Genomic DNA, 13,229 nt, shown 5'->3' on the forward strand with positions numbered 1-13,229 from the left:
TTTATATAAGAGGAATACAATGTAGAGAGGGATGAATCAAACACAGGAGGGTTTCAAATTCTATATGCTCAACCTAGGGTATAATACCATTATAAATGAGAACAATTGGGCGATAAAAAACAGCACTTGTAAAAGAGATTTAGAATGAGGGGTCCACAATTGTACAAGCAATGCTTTTTAGTGGACCACTCTGTTTCCAATATGTATTCCTTAATTATAAAAAAAGAAGGAAAGAAAGAGATGATATATTTCACAATAAAGGGGGTAAATTTTGGTTATTTGGAAACGTGAAGGGGCATGATTCTCTGCCCCCCCCCCGCCCCCTCAGAGAACCGCTTCTGCTAGTCTCTTGGAATAATTTATTTATATTACTGTTGTTATTGTTATTATTATTATTATTATTAATGTTAATATTAAAATAATCCACATTGCTTTACACGTTGAAGAAGCCAATCTATAGGACAAAAACTTGTTTGAAAGAAATCATGTTGCCTACTGATGTGGTAAAGTAGTTATACTTAATTATGAATATATATAATAAAATAGACACTTTAAAGGTACTTTGTCCCATTTGCAGGCCAAAAAAATGAAAAGGTTAAATTCCAACGGCATTTGAAAGACAATACTAATGTAGAACCTCCCTAAAAAAAGGGGGGGGGCCTGAAAATGTCTTTAAGTGGAAAAAATAACGACTATTAGTTGTCGAATCGACTTAGGAGCTATAGAGCCAGTAAGTAATAGTCTGATTTTTCAGACCATTGTACCGAATGTCGTACGTTTTACGCTGCGCAAAGATTCAATCAGTTTAATTTTGGCCATTACAAGAAGTGGGTTATTGAGTGGGTATATACAAATGCTCATGTACCCTTTACAGCTCATTTTATGTATGTTATTACCAAAAATGAAGAAAAAAAGCCAGTCAGTCACTCAATGGTATAGTATTAATGACTGCTTTGAAAAACAACTATGTTTCGAAAATTAAAGCAGTCATTAATACTTTTATATACCGAAAAGGGTCATAGAATACATGTGCGACCTACCAATCATGGTACGTAATCAAGTTTGTTTACGCTATCGAGACAGCAGACAGTGTAAGGGCACAAGGTACATACAAATACGTGTGTGGGACTATGAACGGGCTGGATTTTTTGTGTTACTGAAATGTGCTCAGAATTCAAGTAATTCATCTATTAAATGACTATAACAGACAAGAAACAAGTCAAATGTAAGGAAAAAAATCAGTGCTAATCACTATAATAGAAATTTTGCATGAAATACCATCAGGAAAGCTATCTAAATTTGTCAGAAATTAGCGACAAACACAACAAATTCAGCGCTGCAATGACGCACAAAACGGCGTAGAATTCAACTTTTCATCCACCAAATGAATTCAAACACTTGCATTATACAATCTTCAATACCTGTATCACCGTTATCGCATGCAATCTATATCTAGACCTAGATCTACGGCTAATAATAAAACGTAGGGCCTATCCTTTTGGTGTTCTTGATGTCTAGCGACCAATTCTTCGCACACACACAATGTATGGTATCCGCGATCTGAACTATTCCCGGTAACTTGAATTTTACCCTCGAACTATTACATGGGCGTGGCATTTTTCGTTTATTTACGGGAATGGCTAAAACCATGACTGCAATTTCGACCAATCAGATGGCTGGATTTCTCAAGTGAGGTATATAATGTCTGACAGGAAAGTCTAGTAAGTAAACGGGTTTCCTTGCATAACTTGAATATTAGGACACATGCTAACGTTTAAATTTCACAGATAGGACATACATGACATATTCACAATGCCTGCAAAGTTCTACAGGATTTAATGTTGGCTGCAAAAGGGACACAGTATATTTAAACATGTACTAATTTAAAAGACAAAAAACACCTGCCACCCTCACTCACAACCACACTCACACGCCCTCATACATGCAAATATGATAGCATGCAAGTACTCTCCCCCATCCGTCGCAAATTTAGACGTTTAGGCATTTCAACACTAAAGTCTAATATTGTTTTCTGTTCTGGTAAATGCGTATTTAGTATACTTATTCATCTTGAATTCTTTCCTCTCAGTCGTTCTCGTTTGATATTAGGGACTTTTAGATTTGCACGAAGACAATGTGGATTGATACGGTCGACGTCCTTTTAATGCACTGCCTTGAATGGACGTCACACGTATCAGTCCACGCAAATCTAAAAGTCCCTATTTTAGATTTGCGTGGACTGATACGTGTGGCGTCCATTCAAGGCAGTGCATTAATAGGACGTCGATCGTAGCAAAGACCTATTGGCCCGAATTCACAAAGGAGGTTTGTCGACAAACCTCCTTTTGTTTTATACAAACCAGGTTTGTAAAAAAACGCGTAAAAACGCGTCATATGACGTACATAAACCTCGGTTTGCCGACAAACCTCCTTTGTGAATTTGGGCCATTGTCTTCGTGCGAATCTAAAAGTCCCTAGTCTATACGTTTGGGAGAACTGTGTTTCTATCAATATAATTTCATGTCTGCACACAGTCTTCTTGCAGCCATGGAGCAGCAACATTAAATTCGGTTACCTTAATTTCATATGAGATGACATTGAGGTTATCACGGCATTGTCTCCATTAAAAGTTATAATGCGTACAATACACACAATATAACAGACAAGTTTGGAAATTCATGGACACTTTTAACCACATTAAAAACTATTACATTAGTCATGTTTTTTAACATTAGTGGTCAATATAGTAACATACATTTAATTGGGAAAGATTTGTGTTGTCAACACTGCTAAACATTGTAGTAAATAAGGATTTTTGCAAGTACTTTTCAATTTTGACCTGGTCAGAATAACAGGCGTTTTTTCCCTTTGCCAAATACCAATATATTCAGCTTCGCCCTTGTAGATTTGATTATTTCCCGCTTACATGACGTATGTAGCATCTCAGTAAAGGGTTACCGTACTTTATTATCTATGATTCCATCATGAAAGGAAAATATGTACTTTGTTTGGAAAGAGTGCAAAACACCTTTCAAGTCTACTGTAGATCAATTGAGTTATTTGCACGATTGGATGCGGTTTCATGCACAATTTTGTTATGTTAACCCACACAGTACCATTAAAGCACTTTTATACAGACCCTGCACGTAAATCCCATGCATTCTTCTGTCTAGTAGTCTTAGAGTTAATTTTCTTAGGGTTCCCCCTTTTGATGTTTTATGGCGCCTGTTTTTTGCATCGCTTCAAATACTGGAGTGAGTACCATTGTGCATGTGTACACTCCATAATTATAACCCCTCTATTATTCAGTATGTGACAGAATAGAATTCACGAAATAAAAGAGACTTCATGGCCTGTCTCTTTACAACTAGCCAAACAAAGTATTGAATTCTATCATCTCGAGAAGAAAAAAATGTCGTTATAAGTGAAATAAAATGTAAAAAGGGATGAATCAAACACCGGAGGGTTTTAAATTCTATATGTCCAAATAAGGGCATAAATGCCATTATAAATAAGAGCTTTTGAGCGATAACAAGCTGAACTTGGAAAAGGGATTTTTCAATGTCTGGCTATGGTCCGATAAGGATAATATTTCCGGATTCTATCCAACGTCACCCCGTTCAAGAATTAGAAGAACAATGGAACCGGTTATAACCAGTATGATGTTGACATGACATTAACGTTTGACAGTAACCAAGATAAAGGTTATTATATTATAGGACTATTTTCTCAATCAATTTTCAACAACGATGAAAGACTATTCATATCTATGGCTCATCTATGGCTCATAAGTTGGGACATTTATATTCTATCACAATGAACTTAGGTAGCGAAAGGACCCTTGATTGCAAAGGAAATGTGTACCATTATGCTTTAAAAAAGGAAATTATTATAGACTGCAAAAATCCCGTCCCAAACCCCAGCGTCCTATATTGTGGTGGTGGTAATAACAGTGGCCACCTGACATGCATTTGGGAGCCAGAGTGCTTTTCATTACAAAATGTCACCATCACCTTACTCCCCCTTCCCAGCCACACACACATACACACACAAACATACGGAGGGATGTTTGAGAGGTGGGGTAACGAAAAGGGCATTGTATGTGGAAATATCCTATTTGATTCTGTCAAACTCTGAAGTCTATAAAATGTCATTAAAATATGTGTTTTGTCATTTCACAGATAACCCTGATACTTGAAATAACAGCAGTGCTATACAAAGGCAGCCCCCCCCCCCCCCCCACCACACACACACACACACATACGCTCATGACAGAGGTTGGTTAGTTATTATTAATGGGTATTTTTGTTAATTTTAATTACATCTATTTCTTCAAATGGAGCTGTCGGGAAGGATGAATCGCAACAGCACATCACAGGAGGAAATCACAAGATAGTATGGATGAGTTAAATCTCTCACTGGTGGAATAGCTATAATGTGTTTGTTTTTACAAGAGATGGCGCTTCACCACTTGTTTGATATCCGGATTAACAAGATGCAGACAGGCCACATTGTAACGTTTCAAACAAGAAATTGCGCTAGACCACTTGTTTTATAGTTAATCTATATACCTTGACTAGCTTTGACTTGTTTTCATGACCAAATAACACGTTGCCTTCATGTACAAGGAAGGCATCTTAATAATGTTTTAAACAAGAGATGGGACTAGACCACTTATTTGAAAACGGTATTGACTATGCCAAAGTATTAAAGGTGAAATTCAAAGAAAATCACAAATTGAATTTATTTATTCACCACCATTGAAAACATTGAAACAAAAGATAAATGTACAATGACAATTTCAAAAGGTGATGGAAAACGCGGCTGAATTTGGCTTTGGGGCTGATAATTTCAAAGGCTTTACGATCGTGTCACATTCTGCAAAACATGACGGAACCGGAAACAGGAAACTGCAGTGAAAGCGTAGGAGTAGCGGGGAACACGAGAAAACCCGGAAACGTGAAGGGCCCGGATGATGGTTGTCGAGAAATTCTCAAAATTGGGCATGATGCGTACCGTAACAATGCAATGTCATCATTAACAAAACAGTACAGACTAAACTTATCCTTTTGGATAAGCCATAAAAGTAACTTTCGACAGAAAACTGGTGTAACAATCTACGCAGTAGTCAAACAAAATAATGATATCGTACAAAACACTTTGTGTGACAACTCCAGGTCCCCCACTCGGTGTTATTTAGGGTACGCATATGCGTGTTCCCAGCGACCCCCCCCCCCCCTTTTTCAGCAAAGGTCCGGTGTGTAAAGTCAATACGGGTAGACCTTTTTCTTTTGTTACGAGCCGGAGAGTTTGGAAACACGCATGGTATCCCTCCGTTCACGGAGTGGGGGGCGCTCTCCAGGTGCATTATTCACTGCTTACTGTAGCATGAATTCTTAGACTATTGAATATGGCATTTTCGTAATGTAATTGAATGCACTAATGATTGGTAAATGCCTCTTACAAATTATTTCATTCACGTGTTACGAATAATTGTATTTCCACAGTAATAATGTGAATTGCTTACATAACGTGTTGTTAGGTAGGACAAGCCATAATTATGTGTCCTATACCTAGCAATTCACATTCTGACTATTGAAATACATTTATTCGTAACAGGTGAATGAAATAATTTGTAACGGGGAACTTAACACAGATTTGAGCATTAAATTTGATTACCCTACGAAAGTGGTCTATTCAACAATCAATTGACATAATGTGTATTAACGCTTTGTGTGCATCAGGTTTTAATTGAAATTATGAGCTAAAGGTGCACGATGTTGAGTATGAAGCAGGCGCGTACACAGGGGGGGGGTTACCCCCCCCCCCCCTTTGGTAATTTTTTGTGTGTAAACCCCCCCTAAATTTCTCTTAAACCCCCCCCCCCCTTTTGGATTTTTTTTTTTGTTATTATTCAGCGGTCGGCTGAGTCGTTGCGCTTTTTTTGGGACCAAAAAAAAAAAAGTGACCTCTTACCCCCCCCCCCCCCCCCCCCCCCGCTTATTCAGCGGCTGGCTGAGTCGTTGCGAAATTTTCGGCCCGATTTATAAATGTTAAACCCCCCCCCCCCCCTTGAAAAAATCCTGCGTACGCGCCTGGTATGAAGTAGACTCTACAGCATGCAATCTATATCTATTATAATACAAGGAAATGAGGCGAATAGGTCGAAAATCGCTGACGAAAATGAAAATGACAACAATACATTTGTGGTCATCACTGTCCATTTTCCGAATTATATTTATTGTTTAAAAAATGACGAGTTCTAAACTAAAATCATTGAATTAAGTATTACAACCAATGTAATATAATGTTGAAATTCATTTCAGTGACTACAATTGCATAATAACAAACAGCTAATATGATACAGGTGCAAACAAATTAATGTCTCAAAGCTAATTCCACTTGTCGCAACAAATAGTTAAATATGCATCTTGTAAATACACAAAATGCTTAAAGAAACATAATCTTGTTTATTTTTTGAATGTTGAAAATTACAACTGCAAAAGCACCATTTACTAAAACCTATTATATATATATATATTAGTGGTTAAAAATAAAGGGTCAAACTTAGACACCAAGCAAAGGATATATATTTCAGACCATGACATTAACATACAGCGCACATTGTGCTTACATTCAATTCAATCATGGTTTACTAAAAATGACTGTGGATATTTGGTGGACAGTTGCTAAAATCGATTTTGATTTATCATTATTGATATACCAATAGAAGCCATTGGATTTTTAAAGTGCAAGCCAAATTCAATATAATAGAAATAGCAAAAGAAGAAAACATGTAAAAGCTGAACGTTAAAGATATATAAATTAGAAAATATTGATAAAATTGTCTCTATAAAGCATACAAAAGACCGTTGTTAAAAGCATTGTCATTTCATACAATTACCTCACTGTTCTCAAGAAAAAGAATTTTGCACGAGAGCAAAAAGGTCAAGGAAAATAAAGGAATTTGTTTCTAGGAACATTAAATACTGTAAATAAAGAAAATGTGATATTTGATATTGAGGAGAGAAAGAAAGAAATTGGCGGATTTCATTTGAAACAGAAGAGAGAAATACAGAATAGGAAGAAAAGAGAATAGGAGCTTCAATAAAACTAGATGAAAAATGAGTATACACACGTACAGTTTTGTGAACAGAGAATGAAAATGGTAGTGGTTAAGAAGGAAAAAAGTAGAAGATGTGAGTTGGTATAGCGATACTCTCAGTAGAACTGTCGTCACATTTCTACAGGTTCACTCTGACTATATCAGATTGTGATGTTTAGCCCTAAAAGGGCCGGAGGGGCGGAATCTTCTATCTTAGATTTCTTATTATTATTGGTACGATTTCATTTTAAAATTCGGCATTTTTCTGCTTTCATAAAAAATGACATAATACCTTTGAAAAACACAAGACATTCATATTGACATTCTTCATGAGATCATGGATTTCCTCTTTTTATGCATTTATGCTATTTTTTGACAGTTCCTGCGCATTCCTTTTTATCTTTCATTCTCGATGTCGTCACGCTTATCCCCCAACAAAATAATGATTTCTGCCAAATCATATAACTCTTTCAGTCCTTCTTTTTCTTTGAACTAAATACCGAGAGGCAGCAGGCTACTAAGAAGCTGAGCAACTTATACATGGCGCAGACAATTAGCAAACCAATCAGCGTTAAGAGGGCAATGACGTCAATGAGATGGCTTTGGAAGATGTTGAGTTCGTGGACAGGTGACCTCATGTAGTCTCCGCCATGGTTGATGATATGTTCGATCCAGAATGCAGAGCGTTCCGCCGGACGAAGAGGACGGTCTTTGAAAATGGCCGACATTTTCTGCGCTCTTTCACGGTAACTAACACATTTTAAGAGAGAAAAGATAAAAAGACGAAAAAAGTCATAATAAAAAAATATTGGCAGAAGCATGCCCGCAGAATAAAATGAGATGTTTTGCAATCAATCTTTCGTTAATTCAGACTATATAGGTATTCCCTATGATTGACATTAATTTACGACCACACAAAGGAATAATCGTTTATATAAACATTACGCTCAGTTTAGAACCAGTAAAATAATGTTTGGATACTGAAATGTGCGAATTCTAGCACTATTTCGTTATATCTTTTGGTAAATCGGGAGGGGAGGGAGGGAGATGGTCCCCTTTTTTGAGAAAAAAAACCCTCTTTAGGGGGGATCCCTCAGTGGATAGTGCCAGCGGGAACCCGCGAGATATAATTTCACGGGGGGAAAATACGGATTTGTAATATTAAGCTAAAAAATTGCTTTACTTTTAGTATGAAATGTCTTCATTGCGAGTAGTATTAGACGGGGAAAAACATTCCTTTCTTAAAGAGGGATTTTTCAGTTAAACTCAAAACTAATATAGTCTTTCGTGTTGAGCATTTAGAACATGTTGAAAACAAAGGAAAACAATAAATATTAAACCATACAAATAAACGCAGCCTTGACATCCTACAAACGTTTCTCTTCATAAAATTGCCTAATTGGTAACTCTTTGAATGAGGCGGAAACTATATATGGCGCGCTCTGAATTAGTATTCAAACTAATTCGCGGTACGGTAAAATGTGTTCCGTCTGATTTAATCAATCATTCATCTCAAACAAAAAGAAAAAATCCCTTAATGTGATCATTAACTAATATTTCTTTTTCACAAGGGAAATTGTACAAACGAAATTTGAGAGAGTAGATTTACTTGTTGTTGGAAAGGACCTCTATGAGTGCGCTCAGAATAACGTCCTTGCTTAGCTTGAACTTGTCTAGTTTGAGTCCCATTCCGCGGTCCCGGACTCTTGTTCCGGAGTCAAACTGGTCAGCGAGGATTGGAACCACGATCAGGGGTACGCCGTGGAAGAGCGCTTCGTGAAGACCGTTGTTGCCACCATGAAACATCATGAGACGAGTCTTATTGTGACCTGGAGATCAAAGGTATCATAAAGACAGTGATGTAGTTACGAGAACGTGCCTGCTCTCCGATCGGATCGCGGAAAAAACACGTGAAAAGAGAGAAAGAGACAGAAAGAAAAGGAAATGGGAAATGCCACGTCAACAACAGATTTGCGAAAGTATCCTACACCCTCTTCTCACTTGAAGGTCTTGCATTCCTCGCACTCCATACATCGGTGCAAGTGCCCTACTACGCTTTGCCTCACATTTTAATTAGAGGCAGACTTCTTCATTTCAATTTGCACTGAAAATAATATATTTATATAGGTAGATAGATATATAGACAATTAAATAGTTTAATAAATTAATTCATTAATAACGATGATAAACTTAATGATGATGATGAAGACAATATTCATAATGATTCTAATAATAACAAAAGCATTATTGATAATGATTATAATAATAACGAAAGCATTAATAAAAATGATAATTTATTATAAATATGGTTACCTAGGAGGTCATTCTGGGGTAGCCAAGGTCGAGTCATGACATTCTTTGGAAGGTCAAAGGTCAATTTCTGCAATAAGTCGTCATGCATATGCCACATTACTTTCTGGTCGATCTCGGCGAATGCCTGGGCGAAAACCTCAAGGAATTCGGGCGCGATATCGGTGAGATAGGTCCCGAGGGTAAAGATGACCACGCCGTATTCGCCAGAACTCTGCATAAAGTCCTCGATGTCCTGCAAAAGAAAAATCAAGCCTAATGATCGTGTTGAAAAGATCAAACAACTATGCATGTGAAATTATATAGTAACCTATAATATTATGGCTTAGATAAACCCATGACTGTTTTTAAGCAAATGGTTCACAAACACTTTAAGAACAAGTCTATTCACCAACGATTGATTTTTTTTGACAACTGGTAGGCCACACTGTATTTCCCTTCATTTATTAAATATATTTATCCTTATTCGCGATCCGTTCATTGTTGTATTCAAGGAGATTATTTCAGTTGAAACTCCGAGTCTTGCCAAACATTTTATTATTATGATACTGTTTAGGATTATGTCTAATAAAAAAAATGTATGTAAATATTGACGCACGTTTGAAGGAAGATAACGGTAGTAAATACAGAAAGAGAGAAAAAAAAAACACAAAGAAATATTTAAATCAGTAATACCTGTGGAAGCTGACTGGCAGGCCGGGTCGTCAACCCGCCTGCTGGTATCACATTGGGGGTCAGAGGAACGGGGAAGTCCATGGCGGAGTCGGAGGCCACGATCCAAAGATCGACATCATTCAGGACTTCGTTTATCGTCATGTCTGGCCTGATATTGTACTCATCTAAATGATAAAGGTAAGGGTAGAAATGATGCATGTACATTAAAGTACGACATTTACTTTGATGCAGCTTGCATGTCATGTACGCCCGCATGTACGTAGGCCTGTAAAATGATGGGAATTTGATTGGTAGTAAGACAAATATAACTTAATGCTTAAGGCTTTATTTCGTCAAATAACAGAGTTGGGGCTAGAGTTGCAATCGGTTTGGTATAGTTTGGTACAGGATTGAATTGAGGTATTCGGTTAGATTATAAGAAATTGACTGCGAAGCAATGATATTGTTGTCCTGGAGCATGATCATTCTGTACAACCTTTGGACATGTTTGGAGGAGTGCAGTGGAGTTTATCCAGCACCCCTAGCTCCAAGGGCCGCGACAGGAATATAAATCAATTACTCCTGCTAATTAATAATAATAATAATAATAAATTATATTTCTATAGCGCATTATACAAGGTATAATTACTCCGAGGTAATTGTCCAAAGAGATAATTGAGTTAATATTTAGAAGTAATTATCCATAGGCACTTTTTTTTGGGGGGGGGGGGCTTATTTACTAAGAGACTAAAGGGCAAGAATAATTATTATTACCGACAGCTTATCAAAGCATATATGGCATTAAGCAAATGAGTACACTGCCCTGTCCGGGTGTAATTATTAAGGTGGAAGTTGTCCGGGTTCTACAATCTGGGTGGCAGTTTTTCCTGGGTGTAGGCCTAATTCTTCAGGGATCACCGTCATGATATACCCTTTAATAGTTCAATAATGAAACCGAACATTTAGTTATAAGAATTCAGCAATCAACTACTGAGTGTACAGTATAATTTATGATAGCATATAAATTATGAGATTATGAGATATCATTTAAAGAAAACATATATTTCTTTTATCATAGCTCCAAATTATTAAATTGTCTCTCTTTTGAAACGCGAACCATAAACACACTGGCTACCTTTGTTCGCACCATTGATTTGAATGAACTCATATAGACTGAACCTTGTCTTGCCCTTTTTACATTTTTTTTCCTTCAATTTGATATTCTATTGATGGTTATGTTATAGTTTTTTTGTTTTTTTAATACTTATAAACGTGATAAATATTATACCCATCCTCTTATTCCTGTCTTTTTATTTTCTTCTTGTTTTTCTCTTATGTTTACCTTGATGTTTTTTTTGGTGTTATGTTATCGGTTTTACTCGTATGCTTGTTGTCGTTCTAGTTGAATATCTGTAATTAACTGTCTTATTGTTTGTTTGTTTTGTACATTAATTTGTTAGATATTTATTTGTTGTAACTACATGTACATTTTCATTGCCTTACTTCTTGCATTTGAAACGTTTTACATATTATTGTATAATTCACTGCATACTTATTGTTATTTTTATGTTTGTGGACCCCTTCGAAAATCAGCTGTGCTGAAAGGGCCATCCACCCTATGAGAGGAAATATATAAATAAATAAATAAATAAATAAATAAATAAATAAATAAATAAATAAATATTAACACACCTTTGATCCTTCCATATTGCCTTGCCGGGATAAATGGCGTGCCTCGACCATAATGGACCATCCAGACGTAATACGTATTGATCAACCTCTCTTTAAAACTCATCCGATTCGAGAATCCCGTCGTCATGATGGGCATATAGGCCGGATTGATCGGTATTCCCGCGTACGGGAACGCCTGCTGCACCCCATCCCCTGCTACTACCCCTACTGATGGAATCCCGAGCTCTTGAGCGATAAGCGCGCCACAAAACCAGATTGTATCAAAGACAATGACGTCGTACTTTGCGTCCTTTAAACGCCTGACGAGATCGCCATCGGCGAAGAAACTCCCACAGTCGTCGATGTAGTTGCCCTCGATGAATTTCTCGTATCCCCAGATCTGCTCGTGCGATGTTTTATGGAGCAGCGTCGCAAAGTTGGTGAATCCAGCGATGATGTCCGCGTGAGGGTGGGCATGCTGAAGGACCTCAAAGTTGAAGATATTGCTCCATGGCTCCTGATCGCGACGGAATTCGAACGCGGCCCCGAGCAGGAAGCTCACGTTATGACCCCGCCTTACGAGCTCCTCGCCCATGTTGCCGAGGGCGATGTAGTGACTGCCTGCTCCGTACTCGGCGCTCATCAGAATATTGGCGGAAAGGACGGTCTGAACAAGCACGAAGCAGACAACTACGAAAAACGGCTTGATCCGTGACATTTTCCACGAAGAGAGTATTCCCGACAGCTTATCAAAACAAACGAGCCCGTTAGTCATAAAGCTCCAAACTTTACTTATAAACTATCGTTAATGAATAACGGTAGTCCGGAATCTTGACGATGTTGTTTTATTTCGCGATCTCTCCCATCCCCAACCTGCTACAAGGCCGAAAATGGCGTGATCCACGAATCAGTACACACACATCGATGGTACTGTACGTCCGACGGGAAGTAGAATTTCGGGGATCACGCAAAATTTTCAGCTTACAACAAGTAGAGCAATATCGCGTTACGTTGGCAGAGTCGAGATTGTTAAAAAAAAACATGAAACCGACTAGATTATGGACAAGAATAACGGGAGCATAAGATTAGTGAAGATCAATGTTGAAAGGTCTGCTCATTCCGTATTCATACAGAACTCTTTTAATAGCAAAGATTTTTGTGACGAAAAGATTGGAAAATAAAGGGGCACGGAGGTGGGGGGGGGGGGGGTAATTGCATGGGCATTTAAAGTTCTGTTATCAAGTTTGCAACTGCTGTTTAAAAACGAAAACCTGGCTTTTTCCCCCATGTCGATTTTTACAATTAGCGTTAAAAGTCAAAGACTTTTTTTTCAGTGTCACATGGTCATGTTCGACAACCCCATCCCCTCCCATTCAAACTGTTCTATCGACGTCCGTGCGCTTGAAATGTTTTTATTTATCGAGTCATGCTTTTAAGAAGTACTGTATGATTTGCCAAATTAAATTCAATCCGTTTAAGGACGAACGTA

The 13,229-nt window shown here is 37.6% G+C and overlaps 1 protein-coding gene across 1 annotated transcript; it reads right to left on the reverse strand.

Moving 5' to 3' along the window:
- Positions 1-7,044: 7,044 nt before the first annotated feature.
- Positions 7,045-12,640, reverse strand: LOC585947 (UDP-glucuronosyltransferase 2C1-like). Its single transcript, XM_785751.4, has 5 exons — positions 11,762-12,640; positions 10,091-10,254; positions 9,419-9,650; positions 8,715-8,934; positions 7,045-7,855 (listed from the first exon to the last, which is right to left on the reverse strand). The coding sequence occupies exons 1-5, from the start codon at positions 12,513-12,515 to the stop codon at positions 7,576-7,578; spliced, it is 1,650 nt and encodes a 549-aa protein (XP_790844.3). The 5' UTR covers positions 12,516-12,640; the 3' UTR covers positions 7,045-7,575.
- Between the last annotated feature and the right edge of the window lie 589 nt (positions 12,641-13,229).

Source organism: Strongylocentrotus purpuratus, unplaced genomic scaffold, assembly GCF_000002235.5.
Source record: "Strongylocentrotus purpuratus isolate Spur 01 unplaced genomic scaffold, Spur_5.0 spur5_scaffold_11, whole genome shotgun sequence".
NCBI lineage: Eukaryota > Metazoa > Echinodermata > Echinoidea > Camarodonta > Strongylocentrotidae > Strongylocentrotus > Strongylocentrotus purpuratus.

Excerpts from the sequence above, each read along its gene's own strand:
- LOC585947 (XM_785751.4), bottom strand. The coding sequence starts at position 12,515 with ATGACTAACGGGCTCGTTTGTTTTGATAAGCTGTCGGGAATACTCTCT. Across the intron at positions 10,255-11,761 it reads GCAATATGGAAGGATCAAAG|ATGAGTACAATATCAGGCCA; the intron begins GTGTGTTAATAT and ends TTTATCATTTAG. Across the intron at positions 7,856-8,714 it reads GAGGTCCTTTCCAACAACAA|TTACCGTGAAAGAGCGCAGA; the intron begins GTAAATCTACTC and ends AAAATGTGTTAG.